The sequence below is a fragment of the Sphaeramia orbicularis genome, chromosome 10 (assembly GCF_902148855.1).
Source record: "Sphaeramia orbicularis chromosome 10, fSphaOr1.1, whole genome shotgun sequence".
In the NCBI taxonomy this organism is placed as follows: domain Eukaryota; kingdom Metazoa; phylum Chordata; class Actinopteri; order Kurtiformes; family Apogonidae; genus Sphaeramia; species Sphaeramia orbicularis.
In genome coordinates, this window is record NC_043966.1 from 24,234,172 (window position 1) to 24,249,163 (window position 14,992).

The window sequence follows — 14,992 nt, forward strand, 5'->3', positions numbered from 1 at the left end:
GTACTTTAGAAATTTTTCAAGTCAAAGATTTATAATGTGTTAAGCTTCCTTAAGTAAAGAAAAGAAAAAACACTGCATAATTCTTATTTACATCATTTACATTGTTACCATTTCAATATATTGTCCTTCTAACCAGTTTCTCTCAAGTAAATCCTTAAAGTAGTGACCAGTCTTTATATTCTTTATAAGAAGGAGGTTACTTTATTCAAGTAAACATGGAGTTTTTGTTGTTTATGATATTTTAACACCATGTGGAATATACTGAAATAATGATTGTATAAAAAGGGGATCATTTAAAAACGTACTGACCTTGTAATGCAATGAGTAGACTGCACTCAAAAAGTACATAAAAGCACTATTTAATTACTAAACAGTAAGTACTTTTATGTCGAGTTTTAACAAACATTTTTAACACATGCCCACTCTTTGGAACATGTTTGTTAGAAAGTATTTTAGATACACGATGTTATATTACTGAAATCCTGAGTGTTTTTATGTAAATCTGTACATTTGGTTTTGATCTTTTATGCTATCTTCAGTCATGAATAGTTCGATGGAGGAGTAACTCACTGCCATTTACATTTCAGGGTAAACTGAATTGTATTGCCTGAATATCTGTTTTTAAACTGTATGCATTATCAAAAGCTTCACATTTTTTAATCTAACAAATAAAACTTATGCTTTTGTTGTGAAACAATTATCTTTTTCTTGCCTTTTATATGACTTACATACTACTACAATTATATCATCTAATTGCAAATTTGGATTAGCAGTATTTCTACTCATCTTTTACAAAAGTGGTGATGTTTCACTGATTACTACTAAATACTTTGCTGAGGATTGGATCTTTTTTATATGGAAGAGGAGTAGGGCCAATAAAAATTAAGGTCCAATATATATACTTTTTATTTTTATTCTGAGAAAAAAAAACTCAGAATTCTGAGATTAAAATCAGAATTCTGACTTTTTTCTTGGAATTCTGACTTTAATCTCAGAATAATAGTAATAAAAAAAAATATTGGACCTTTATCTTTGTTTTTCTTCCAGTGGCCCTAATCCTCTTCTGTGTTTTTTAAACACGTTTGGCTGTTGTTCCTATTTGTATGAGAAACGCCCACAGAGGACGTAACAACAAAGGATCGTGGAAAACTACAGCTGTTACTATAAATTCATTCTGCCACTCAGTGCTTCAAAACCACAAATACATGAAGCATCATGTCCGGAAATGAGTCGAATGTAATTTGTTTGTATGCAAAACCACCAGACTCCATATTGTACACACGAAGGCTTCTGTTTGGCAGTTCCGTGTTCGTAACAGCACCTGAAAACTACATTTTCCATTACCACCATGAGACGTTGGCACACCGGACAACGTAGTTCAGTACACCCCAAAAGCACAAACAGGAAGTCACAATGAAACTCCATTTCCCAGGAGGCGCAGTGCAGAGTACGGAACTGTAAGATTCGTGGTGGAAAAAAGTTCTCATGATTGTTTTCGTGCCAATGTAGAAAAAGTTACGTTTTAGTCGCTTCTCGACTCTGTTGAAGCCGCTTGAAGACATCCAAGGTAACATTGTACAACACTCGGAAGCTAAATCATGGACATGGTGACATTCTTGATCATTCTGGGAGTGAATAATAATCAGCTGTTGCAACTTTGGCTGTTTTAACACGGATTGAATCTAAGGGCTAACAGCGTTTACACGTTCGTGTTCTTCAGTTTGTGTGCCTGTATTGCACATGGAGGCTTAGGCTACAGTGGTTTAGTAGATTTCGTGTAAGTACTAGGTTTTGGGAGTGTAAACAGCTTGTCATGTACTTGCAGGTTATCGTTAGCTATCTGTTCACATTAGCATTAGTTGCTGAGGTCCAGCATCTGTCAGTCACCTCAGAAAGAACTGTACAATCTGAGCTAATGTTTGTTTAGGTGATGCACTGTTTACTTGTGATGAAGTTTAGTTAGATTACAACATATAGTTTGGTTTGTTCCGTCTCAGACTTGCATAGTTTTCTTCGTTGCATCATAACGTTCAGCTTCAGAAATGTCTTTTGCATACCTCCTCTGAACACCACACCTTTGGAGAAGTGTTTCTAGTGAAAGGTGCGGGCAAGTTTGGAATCAACCGCAGATAAAAGAAAGCACCTCCCTGTATTACTCATCATGGGAAAGGACTCAGTACTCCCTAATACAGCAGTAATGAATTCACTGGAGCAATGAACAACACTGATAAGTTTTCAGAAGCAACTGTCCCAAGGCGGAACAGCATGACACCCATAAGAACACCCACGACCTCAAACACAGACACACTTTGTGTCTGGTATGAGGCTTGGTGCATGTCGGATTTTCCCCCAAAGGCTATTCACGCTAAGATTAAAAAGATCTGAGTGGTTTGCACTACTCCAGTACTGGACTTAAGAACATATTTCAGATACTTATACTGGACCTGAGTGTTTCCATTGTACTTCATCTCAGGGTAGACATTGTACTTTTTGCTCCACTGCATTTGTGTGATGGCTTCAGTTACTTTTCACAGTACAATTGTTCTTCTCCTTCCTATCCAATGAAAACCATGTGTCAACCAAAGGGATGATTTTGCAACTGTTACGAGATTACTTGTTTGGCTGTTTAATTAGCTATAATTTGGTAATTGATAGTCATTTTGGGTATTTTTTTTATAGAAATAAAATGTACAGATTCTTTGATTCCAGGTTTGTAAAATATAATTATATTTTGGTTTCTTTACTTTTGCTTAACAATATATTTGTAGGTGTTGAACCAAACAAGATATTTCAGAATGTCATCTTAGATTTTATGTGACACTTTTTCACTTTTTTCTGACACTGTAGAAAAACAATATGACAATATATCAAGAAAATGCACCTGCTTCATCAAGTCAGAATGAGCATTACTTAGGACCCAAAATGTGAAAGATACATTAGTTATTCCTTTCTGAATTTGTAAAGATAAATTACCTACTGAGAAAAATCAAAATAACTGAAACTAACTTAAACCCTCTCTTTGATTAATTGGAAAATGTCACTATGTGTAGGCCTGCACTTGCAATACTACGAAATGACAACACTTCTTCCATTTGTTTGGGTGATTTGGGGAAAAAATAACTGAAAAAAATAAACATATTCAGTACCAGGTAATGGAGTTTCTAGTAGGATCAGCATTTTGAAAGCGAACATATTATTCTGATCAATCACTACAAAGAATTATTATTATTATTATTTTTCAATTTTTTTTTTTTTTTACTAGATTTCTTACAAAATGAATGGAAAATGCATCAGTGGTGTAAATAACGTCCCTGATATTAAGGCACAGAGTAAAATTTGAATAGAATAACCTTTTACTGTAAGTGTATTTTGCTGATAATACTTACATACTTTTACTTGAGTAATGTTTGAATCTAGAACTTTTACTCTAATGGAGCATTTTGACAGTGTAGTATTAGCAGTTTTATGAAGTAAAAGATCTGAATACTTCTCTCACTATTCTCAATGAAAATTAATTATCTGGCAAAGCATGATACTTTTTTACTGAATGTTTCCTCCAGGCTTATAGCTGCCGGCCGATGATTTACATAATGGCATTTTCTTGTTTCTTACTCGTTATGGAAGTACATAAAACGTCAAGTATTTTCATGGTCCCATCTTTTAAAAAAATGTATTGTGTGTGTATGTAACTTATATAAGTTATTGTTTAATTCACAGATTGAGTGGAAACAAACACTGTCTCAGTTCTGAAGGTGTAATAATCACATTTTTGGTAATTCTGTTGCATGACAAATTTATGGTCCAAATAAGAGACCTCAGTGGGTTTTTTTTTTTTTTTTTCAAACTAATCGATTAGTTGGAAAGTTAACCAAGTACTATTAATTGAATCTGATAATATCATTATGTATCAATTATATGATTGCAAAAGGCTGCAATTTAAAGGATATAGGTTGATTTAACAGCAGAAATAGAAAAAAAAATTAACACAGGCTCTGTAGCATGGTCATATTTACCTCCGCCAAGGAGGTTATGTTTTTGCCAGGGTTTGTTTGTCTGTCTGTCTGTCTGTCTGTTTGTCTGTCCGTTAGTGTGCAACATAACTCAAAAAGTTATGGACAGATTTTGATGAAATTTTCAGGGTTTGTTGGAAATGGGATAAGGAAGAAATGATTAAATTTTGGTGGTGATCGGGGGCGGGGGGGCCCACAGGGGGGGCCACTGATCAGCCTTGGCAGAGGTCTGCGCTCTCCGAGTGCTTCTAGTTTGGATTAAGTGACACAGAACAGAGAGTATGCATATAACATACAAAATTAAAGTCATCTGTGTGAGGTTTTTCCTTCAATTAGTTTTAAAAAATGAAATTGCAGTGTTGCTCACAATAATCACATTATGACTAATTGACCAAATTTTGCAGCTCCGCTAATTTCCCTCTGATCTTTTTGTTCAGTTACAGGGAGCAGTGCAGTGGAAGTATGGCGCGTAAACCCAGACCAGTTCAAATAGTTACAGTGAGTAAGGAGGACCACTCCTTTAATTTGGACACAGAGGCTTTGGCTGAGGTTTTGTTGGCCCCTGAAGTCAGAGACAAGCAAGTGGTGGTGCTGTCAGTGGCCGGAGCTTTTCGGAAGGGGAAGAGCTTCCTGCTTGACTTCATGCTTCGCTACATGTACAGAAAGGTGAGTGTCACTGTAACATGATCTTTGAGTGTCAGGCTTCTCCAGACGGCACATTACCATCCCTACATCTCTACTGTAGTGTAGTGAAGATCACTTCTCCAAAGTGTATCTAGAGATGGTGAAATAGTCAACCAGTGGGAGCAGCTGAAAAGTTGAAAAGCTTTTAATCCAAAAAATGCAAAATTCCTAAGTAGCCATTTCTTGGAATTTAAAGCATCCTGTGTGAATGCCTCTCCCTGCTGTAACATCTGCTCTTACTAGATTCCTCAACAGGATTTATTCAGAGTTTGGTTGTTGTCTTTGTGAAGGTGTGGAGACTAAATGTCTGTAGCTGTTATTTTCTCACAGGCAGATTTGCTATTGGGAACGTAATTTGAAAGCACAGTTTTGCAAAAAAAAGTACTATTTCACTACCACAACGCTACCCTAGTGAGAAATGGAGTTTGTTAAAAGTAACAAAAGATGATAACCATGATCATGTTCCTAGAAATTCTCATAAAATGTAAAAGAAGTCCCATATCTGTTAAATTACGGCTCCATTTAATGTATTGCAACATTTCAAGTATTTTAAGGATTATTCAAGTTTACTTTTCAAAATATTCCTCATAAAATATTTGTACAGCTCACACAGTAAAGACGGAAATATTAAACTTGGATTTTTTAGCATCTCTCATCAGTTTTGTGACATCTGACTTTAAGAATTTTTAAAACTCAAATGCGTGGTGATTATCAGGTCAAATGAATCAGTTATAGAAACAATGGTAATTTTTTTCCTATTATGCAAATATGAGTGTGGATGAACTGCAAGGAAACTATTGCAAAATGGCATGTATTTTGTAGTTTAATTACATGTAGTTGACTGCCTCCCAGTTCTGTGTATATTTCATTGATTTGTAACATAAGGTTTTAATAAAATCAATTAAATTATTTTTTCTGTAATGTCACTATTTGGAAAAACTTTGGCTTGTTACTGAATTTATGAAGAAAATGAACAGATAGCCAGCATCTTGTGCAATTACTGTAAATAATCACAAAAGGCTGCAAATTAAAGCTCCAGACCCTGTGTATGGTAATAAATTGGATTTTGTCACACTGAGCCGAGAAAGGTTCTGTCACTACAGAAGTCAATATACTTAAAATATGTTTTATATTGGGATTGTATTTTTCTTCAATAAGTTCAGTTTAATTTTGAAAAAATACGCATTTCACAATCATTAGTAATCTGTCCATTTTCCTTGATAACCAATTAAATCCCAATATTGACCACAATAATCTCAAAATAACTCTTTCACCAAATCACACATCTTTGCTTTTACTTTTACATGTTTCTATTTAGCAGAGACACATGGATTCACAGCCTCACCCTGCATCTGACTGCACTTCACAGTGTAATTTCTGTTGCAGGGCGAGGAAAACTGGCTGGGTCAGGATGATGAACCACTGACTGGATTTTCTTGGAGGGGGGGTTCAGAACCAGAGACAACAGGCATCCAGCTGTGGAGTGAGGTTTTCCTTGTCCAAAAGAGCGATGGAAGAGAGGTAGTCTGATTTCAAAGGCTGTTGTGGCCATTATCTGATTTACTCAAGAGTAATCTCCTGTTGTTGATCTTTTTTTACATCTATGTTACCATGCCCATTAGTTTTTTTTTGACAGTGTTATTCTGAGAGTAAAACATGCTCCAGTATGACCTATGAAGATTTGGGCTGAATGAAGAGATTACTGCAGACGGTGTTGGAACATAGTTATAGACATGTCTGTTATTACAAATCAAATATGACACTGTTTTGCATGATTCCTCCTGTAGGTGGCAGTAGTGCTGATGGACACTCAGGGAGCATTTGATACTGAGTCCACTGTAAAGGACTGTGCCACCATCTTTGCCCTCAGCACCATGACCAGCTCAGTACAGGTGACTTATCTCCTCAGATTATCACAGATTTTTTCATCTTATATCATTTTTATCATGAATCATTACATTGTTTTCCTCCTGTAGATCTACAATCTGTCCCAGAACATACAAGAGGATGACCTGCAGCAACTACAGGTCTGTTTACATGATGGAAGATCAACCTTTCACTGAATTGTTGCTAAAATTAGATCCTCCGTTGTTTTTTTCCCTCTTGGTATATTTATTTTTCCCCGTTTGCCTTCACCTCACAGCTCTTCACAGAATATGGTCGTCTTGCCTTGGATGAAATCTTTTTGAAGCCCTTTCAGGTAACAGAAAACACAAGAATTGTTTGATCATTGCTGGTTATTATTGTTTTTTGTTCTCTTGTGCTGACTAATGTTTTACCAAAACATTAGTCTTTCTGAGTGCTTCTCTTTTTCTTTTTATAGTCTTTGATGTTCCTGATCAGGGATTGGAGTTTTCCCTATGAATACACCTATGGCTTTCAAGGAGGCAATGAATTCCTGGATAAACGATTACAAGTATCAAAGTTCTACTGATTTGTACCACAAATATGACATATTAATGTAACTGAAGTAGTAGCAATGTACGAAACAGTCCTCAGAGTTGGAGGTTTTACATTTACCTGACCATTATGTTGATGTTTAATCCAAGGTTAAGGAGAACCAACATGAGGAGATTCAAACCGTGAGGGAACACATCCATGCATGCTTCACCAACATTTCATGCTTCTTGTTGCCTCACCCTGGACTCAAGGTTGCCACCAACCCTGCCTTTACAGGCCAGCTTAGTGGTATGTTACCCAGATTTCCACACTTGATACACCTTGGTAAATAAAGCTACAGTGAGTGCAGATTTTTTTTAAATAGATGTATATGAGATACTTATCAATATTCTGTGTATTACTACACAGGAACACGGCACAAGTGATATATGGGTGTCTACATTTTTTATTTATATTGTTTCAGGCTTATTTATATAGACTATATTTAGAGTATTAGTAACCCTTTACCTTGCTATTGAAGCACTGATTCTGAAGGCGCTGTATAGTTTTCTTCCAAACCACTAGACCCCTCAGACAAAAGAAGTAATTTAACTTCACATACAGTCAGCTCGATAAACATGTGACACAAATGTAATTTTGCCTCTGTATACCACCACAGTGGATCTGAAATGAAGCAATGAAGGTATGGTTGAAGTATGGATTTTCAGCTTAGTTAAAGGGGTTTAACAGAAACGTTGCATTAACTACTCAGGAAATATGACCATTTTAGGCTCAAAAGTAACTGGACAACTGATAAATGGCTTCATGGCCAGATATGTCCAAATATTTATGGACCTGACTAACTCTGGAAATGCTGGTCTAGAGCTGCCTTGATTGATTAGTTTGCATCCAAAATGATGTGTTCTACAAAGTAAAATTAAATTTTTTTCATCTAAGGAGTCAATGTAGAGGAGAAGCAGTTCTACTGAGCTCTACCTCCATCTGTCACTAATAAAGAGCCCAGCCTCCTGGGTCTGTAGTTCCATTCTTTTGGTCACTACCCACAGCCTGTGATTATAGGTGAGGGAGGGAACATAGATCAATCAGCAAATCCAGAGCCTGGATATTCACCACATGGAGAGGAGCCAGTCGAGGTGGTTCAGGTATTTGGTTTGGATGCCTCCTAGTCTCTCTGTGGTAAGGTGTCTCAGGTATGTCCATGAACCCAGGCCAGACCCAGGACACCCTGCTGGGATTATGTCTCTTGTCCAGCTTTATCAGACCACGGTGTCTCCCCAGAGGAGCTGGAGAAGGTGGATGGAGACTGGAAGTCTCTGATAACTCCATTACTTGGATAAGCATCAGAAGATCTAAAGAGTGTGGGGGCTTTGGAGATCGTTTCAGGGCTTCAATTCCCTGTTAAAAGGGGCTGTAAGATAAAGCAAGGAAACACTGTAAATGTAGTCCATACTTGAACTGATTGTTTAGGTAGGTTTGCCGTAGCTTCTGTGCTGGTACAAAATGAGAGCCAGGCTAAACACAATATACTGGCTATGGATAACTACCAATCAAATCATTAAAGCTGCATCTTTTTAATATGTGTACTTAAGGTAGAAGCTGGCCAGAGCCAAATAATAAAGCCTTGTTTTGATGAAATTTTTGTTGTGTTCTTTTATTTCAGATGTGGCAGCAGAGTTCAAACAGGAGTTGAAGAATCTGATTCCTACTCTTCTGCATCCAGACAATCTGGCTGAGAAGGAAATGAACGGAAACCGTGTCACTTGCATGGGTTTGCTTGAGTTTTTCAAGGTAACATATCCTCCAACTAAACACTTATTGAGGCTTACGTGATTAAGTTTATCACATCTGATAATATAATTCTTGTTTTGCCAGGCCTATATCAAGATTTACCAGGGAGAAGACCTGCCACAGCCAAAGACCATGCTCATGGTGCAGTGCATGAATAACCTGTTTGGATAAACCAGACCTTTCCATCATGGACAGTCATGATTCAATTACCTTGTTATTGTTTTCCACTGTTTAATGGCTGATCCATGCCTGTGTGTTTCTCTAGGCTACAGCAGAGGCCAACAACCTGGCAGCTGTGGCAGCATCCAAAGATCAGTATTACAAGGACATGGAGAAGGTACATGTGATTGTTAGTTGATTGGTGTTATGCATTCAAGACATTTAATTTTACATTGTCTATAAACAGAAAAGGTAATGTTAATCTATGTAGTTTTACTTTAATTATATTATCGGTTATCAAGAAATCCAATAATATTCATATATTCTTGATAAATACTACGTTTTAAGCTTTGTGGTGGAGAACTTCCTTACGTGGCTCCTGAACATCTGGAGGAGAAGCATCACTTTTTCTTCAAAGAGGCTCTTCACCTCTTCTCATCAACCAAGAAGATGGGCGGACAAGAGTTTTGTGACCGTTACCAAGGCCAACTGGAAAAGGAATTGGAAGAAATGTGGATTTCATTCAGCAAGCACAATGAGGTAAGAGGCATAAGTGTTCGTTTTTTTCATTCTCCATGTGTAGTGCGTTATTATATATGCCTATTTTTTTCCCATGATTTACCTGAAAAAATTTTTTTAAAATCATTTGCTTTTCTCTTTGTTGTTAAAGTCAAAAAATCTGTTCAGCGCCTTCCGGACCCCTGCCATACTGTTTGTCCTGGTGTGCCTCCTTTACGTTCTGTCAGGAGTGTTTCTCTTTGTCGGTCTCTCCACCTTCGCCTTGGTGTGTGACTGCACTCTGGGTTTGGTGATGATGGCCATGCTGGCATGGGCCTTCATCCGCTACTCTGGGCGCTACCATCACGTTGGAGGAGCCATTGACCAGGCTGCAGGTGTCGTCCTGGAGCAGGTAAGAAAAGTATATTTATCACAAAATAGTATGGGGGTGGCTGGAACATTTCAACAGATGTGAACATTTACACACAAGGATCCAAGAGTTATTCAGCCATTTGAGTGGTAGATGAAGGGATAAATCTGTCCTGCCAAAGTAGCCCTATAGAGTGATTCGGAAAAAAAAAACAAAACAACTAAATCTTTTTACATTTTAATGACGTTAATCAAGAAGTAGGACTGAATAATAATATTGCATTTCATTATTTGTGATAGAAATATGTTTATTTTCTCTCTATTTTCTCAAACATCAAAACAATAATACAGAATACCTATGCATTGCTCTCTGCTCAGCATTACTGTATTCAAAATATCACCAAGTACACATTGGCCCTTTTGAACTACATTATTATTCAGACTGGCATTGCAGTTCGATTAATTGTGCAGCTTGAGTAATGAGGGAGTCTGTAAAACCGTCAGCATGAATCTGTTACAGATACATAAGGAAAACACAACAGCATCATCTGCTTCACCCATAAGTGAATATCACTTGCTTCAAACAATAGGTTCTACACTAAATCTCTACATCTGTAAGGAATTACACATATCCAAGTACAGACAGACAGAAATAATGTTCACTTTTAATGATGCAATGTTCACTTCAGATTTTTTTAAGTCTATGTGGTTTGAGTGGTCGTCACTTCTTTAAACAAATTCTCCTTTAAACCACAAGAGGGAGCAATTGGCAAGAAAAAGAGAAACACTTTGCAGCACTTGAGTGTATTGTGTATATCTTCATTGTCATTTCACTTATGCTCTAAAAAGTAGCTTTAAGTCACAAATTAACATATTATATCTTGAATCACCAGTGAATACAAACAAAATAATTAACTTTGGAATTTAAAGAAATGGCATTTCTTGTTATTTTGTGAAAAATAAATACTTTTCACAGAAAGCAAAATGTAACACTGTTAAGAACCCAAACGCCACACAAACAGCCATTCAGGTGACATGTGGAGTCTTTTCTTGAGTTCTTGCTGAAACCAGAATGGCTTTGACTTCAACCGTAGCCTTGCTGACAGAGTTCCAGACATCACATATGAACTACAACCCAGTCAAAGGAAAGCCAGCAAATGTCACAAGAAGCACTTAACAGTATGAAGGCCAATTGTTTTCTCTTTGTCTGTTTCCAGGCTACCGTTGCGTTGAACAAGTCAAGAGGGACAAGCATCGCTGATCAGAAAAAATCCAGATAGAGGACCTCTGATCCTTCATCAACTTGATGCAATGCAACCAGCGCACAAGCACACATTCAGCACTAAAGCCTTATCATGCCACCCAAAAACAAACATGCAGCTAAACTCCATTGGCACAGGGTATAAGTATGATGCCAACTCACCAGCATCTCTTACTGTTACGCATGTTTTTCTGCCTGTTGAAATCCAGACTCCTGTATTGGTGACTGGATTCACTGAAGTAGAGATTCAACCATAACAATCCCTCATACTTTTAAAGTCTTTAATTGACACTGCCATCATCAAGTTTACAATTAGTCTTAAAAAACAGGTTGTTGTTTACCTTTTACACCTATTGAGAACTTTATATTTCAGTTGAATACTTTATACTTGGTTGTATATCAGAGTATGATTCAAACACAAAGCTTCTGCATGAAGTCTTCAAAATAATGACTTAAAATGCTGGCTTTAAAGCATAGACATTTATTCATATTTCTTTATTGCTTTATATTTTTTACTTTGTGGCCTTAAATCATTCCATTCTGGTTGTAGACTTGCTTTGTATTTGATAAAAAATAACTTTTTCTTCAAAGTTGAACTATGTACTTTAAGAGGTGAGCATATGCACTTTTTATACAGCACAGCAGGATTTGGAAACTGCATGTGATAAATAGGAACATCTTTTGTTTCAAATGCTTTGCTCTTTGTTCTGTTGTAGAAATGTTACATTCAGTAGATTTTGATAAAATACTAAATACTGATACTTGTTGTAAACTGTGTATTGTTACATATGTTCTCCAAAGGCTTCAAATTCCAAAGTATGTTATGGACCTTTAGGGTTTTCTTTCCTGTTGTAATACATGGAGGAAATGGCAATAACCTGTGGTATCAGCTGCACTGTGAGAAAGCATGTTAATGATCTGTAATGTATGTAATTTGATATGTAATGTTTTCATGTTGTCCATAACGGCTTACAATGTAGCCTACAAACTGTACAAGTAGCTAAACTTAATGGGTTTCATTGAATTTACCACTGTGCAACATCCTTAGTCCATGTTACAACACTACACCAGGATCAGAGCACTGCTTTCAATGATTTACATGAAGAAGACACAATTTGTAATGAAGTTAAATTGTGCAGTTCATGAATTTGAGACAATCTGAAAGAAGTGACTTAGACTAGAATCTAACCATATCTTTCCCAAACTCCGATGGGAAAAAGCTGCTACATGGTGCTCAATCTCACAGTGACTGTATGATACTATAGGTGGATGATATAACATAAAGGACAGGGCCAACACTGACTGGACATGTACACAGGATTAGAGACTTAGAAATTGCAGCTCATCATTTTGCACATTCCTTGTCTGTTTCTTGTAGGAGGAGGAGTTATAGATGCTTTACTGCACTTACTGTTGCACTTCCCCCTCCTCTTCAGTGCTTTTTGCACACAGCTTATTCCAAATGCATGCAATATTGTTGTAACAACAAATTAAATCGTCTCTTTCAGGGGTATGGTGGCCTTGACTTGAGAAATGCAGGTTTTCTAAACAATAAAGAGAACTCAAGGTTGTTTCTGCATCTACCTCTGTTATTTCTGTAAAAGATACATACATAGACTCTTATTTTTCTCTCTTCTTGGGAAAAAGCTAATGTCCAGTCGCTGAAGTGATATTCAATACAGTCAATGTAGGCAATACAACATTTTTAGTGACAATAAGTTTTAAGTTCACATTTCATCTGATATTCAGTAGACATTTGACTTAAATTACTGTTCTATTCAACAGCCTTTGAATATTCTTTAGTTTCATTGTTACTCAAATTGTGTTGAATTGCCAGTGCAACTACCCAGTTTAGCATCTGAAATAAGTTTGAGCACTAGACTAAAATGGATAGGGTATGCATATAAAATAAGCAAAATACAGTCAATGAATGAGTCAATAAAATTAATTTCTTTCAGTGAATTCAACGTGATCAATGTCTACTGTACTGTACTCACACTGAAATACAAATACTTGAACATGGTAACACAACATGCCACTGCCCAGTGTTGCTTCAAAAATCCAGATCCAAAATATCACCAAATACACAATGGACCTTTTAAGCTGCAGGCTTTTGTGATTATATAATCACTGACTGGCATTGTAATTTGATTAATTGTGCAGCTTGAGTTTCAAGAGAGTCTTTAAAACCTTCATGATTCTGTTATGAATAAATTAATAAAGAAAAAATGAAGAAAATAAATTAGCTTTACAATAAAAAAAAAAAAGTAATCTCAAGACTGATAATTACATGCCTATGTTATTCTGTGAGAAATAAATACTTGTTCCACAGAGGGTAAACTGTAACACAAACAGCCGTTCAACTGATGTGGAGTTCATTTTCACATTCGCTGTTGCTGCTTAAAACCAGAAGTGGTTTGACTTCGACCACAGCCTTGCTGCTGACAGGGTTCGAAATGTAACACGGGAAGTTTCACTGGTCTAGCAACAAGAGTCAAAGACAAGCCAGGAACTGTCGCAAGAAGCACTTCACTGTATGCACACAAATAAACGGTCTTCTCCTTTTTTCTGTATCAAAGGCTACTGGAAAGCACAACTGATCAGAAAAAATCCAGTTAGAGGAGCTGGTGATGCAATGCAACCAGTACACAAACACATATTCAACTCTAAAGCCTTATCATGCCACCCAGACACAAACATGCAGCTTAAGTCCATCAGCACAAAATACAAGTACAATGCCAACTCACCAGCATCTCTTATTAGTACAGTTACTTTTAAACAATTACTTAATGATATCAAGTTTGCACAACTTTTCTCTTGTTAAACATCTTAAGTTAAATATTGCCTGTATGTTAACAACTCTTTAACACTGATCCTCAAAACCTCTACACCTTTAATAAATGAGCAGATTTTTAAAATAATGCAGAATGAATATGGTCTATCCGTATTACTGTAGGTAAAGAGGCAAAGTTAATCAGCTAATCAATTATAACTCCAGTATTACTGTAGGTAAAGAGGCAAAGTTAATCAGCTAATCAATTATAACTCCAGTATTACTGTAGGTAAAGAGGCAAAGTTAATCAGCTAATCAATTATAACTCCAGTATTACTGTAGGTAAAGAGGCAAAGTTAATCAGCTAATCAATTATAACTCCAGTATTACTGTAGGTAAAGAGGCAAAGTTAATCAGTTAATCAATTATAACTCCAGTATTACTGTAGGTAAAGAGGCAAAGTTAATCAGTTAATCAATTACAACTCCAGTATTATTGTAGGTAAAGAGGCAAAGTTAATCAGTTAATCAATTACAACTCCAGTTCCAAACAACTTGGGATGTTGGGTAAATAAATACAAGATGCAATGATTTTCAACAATCATAAACCCGTATATTATTCACAACAGAATAAAGAAAAATATATTTTGAAACTGAGAAAAACTGGAATAAGGGCAACAAAGGAGAAGTAAACTGCACTTAGAAAAAACAGCTGGAGTAACATTTTGAAATTGTTCAGGTTAACTGTCAACAAATCAGTAATATGACTGATTGTAAAGAGAGCATTTTAGAGAGGCAGAGTCTATCAGATGTAGGCTAAAGATGGCCACAGGTTCACTAATCTGCCAAAAAACATCTACAATTTCCTAAACAATTTTGTAATAATGTTCCTGAAAATAAAAATTGCAAATAATTTGACTCTCTTAGCATTTTCAGAATGTAATATAATCAAAAGAATTCAATAATTTGTAGAAATCTTTGTACATGGGACAAGGGACAAGGCTGACATTTTTGATGCCTGTAATCTTTGGTCCTCAGGCAGCACTGCATT

At 36.4% G+C, this 14,992-nt stretch overlaps 1 protein-coding gene across 2 annotated transcripts; it reads left to right on the top strand.

Annotated features, from left to right (window-relative positions):
* Positions 1–1,415: 1,415 nt before the first annotated feature.
* Positions 1,416–12,740, top strand: LOC115427341 (atlastin-3-like). 2 transcript variants are annotated; one of them, XM_030145860.1, is made up of 14 exons: positions 1,416–1,567; positions 4,448–4,676; positions 6,081–6,215; positions 6,482–6,586; positions 6,671–6,721; positions 6,838–6,894; positions 7,018–7,110; positions 7,244–7,382; positions 8,755–8,882; positions 8,967–9,023; positions 9,148–9,219; positions 9,390–9,581; positions 9,712–9,951; positions 11,126–12,740. In XM_030145860.1, the coding sequence occupies exons 2-14, from the start codon at positions 4,473–4,475 to the stop codon at positions 11,186–11,188; spliced, it is 1,536 nt and encodes a 511-aa protein (XP_030001720.1). In that variant the 5' UTR covers positions 1,416–1,567; positions 4,448–4,472; the 3' UTR covers positions 11,189–12,740. The 2 variants fall into 2 exon arrangements, with proteins under 2 accessions (XP_030001720.1, XP_030001719.1); XM_030145859.1 differs by having other exon boundaries at positions 1,434–1,567; positions 4,454–4,676; positions 11,126–11,236.
* Positions 12,741–14,992: the final 2,252 nt, after the last annotated feature.

Excerpts from the sequence above, each read along its gene's own strand:
- LOC115427341 (XM_030145860.1), top strand. The coding sequence starts at position 4,473 with ATGGCGCGTAAACCCAGACCAGTTCAAATAGTTACAGTGAGTAAGGAG. Across the intron at positions 4,677-6,080 it reads TTCGCTACATGTACAGAAAG|GGCGAGGAAAACTGGCTGGG; the intron begins GTGAGTGTCACT and ends TTTCTGTTGCAG. Across the intron at positions 9,582-9,711 it reads CATTCAGCAAGCACAATGAG|TCAAAAAATCTGTTCAGCGC; the intron begins GTAAGAGGCATA and ends TTGTTGTTAAAG.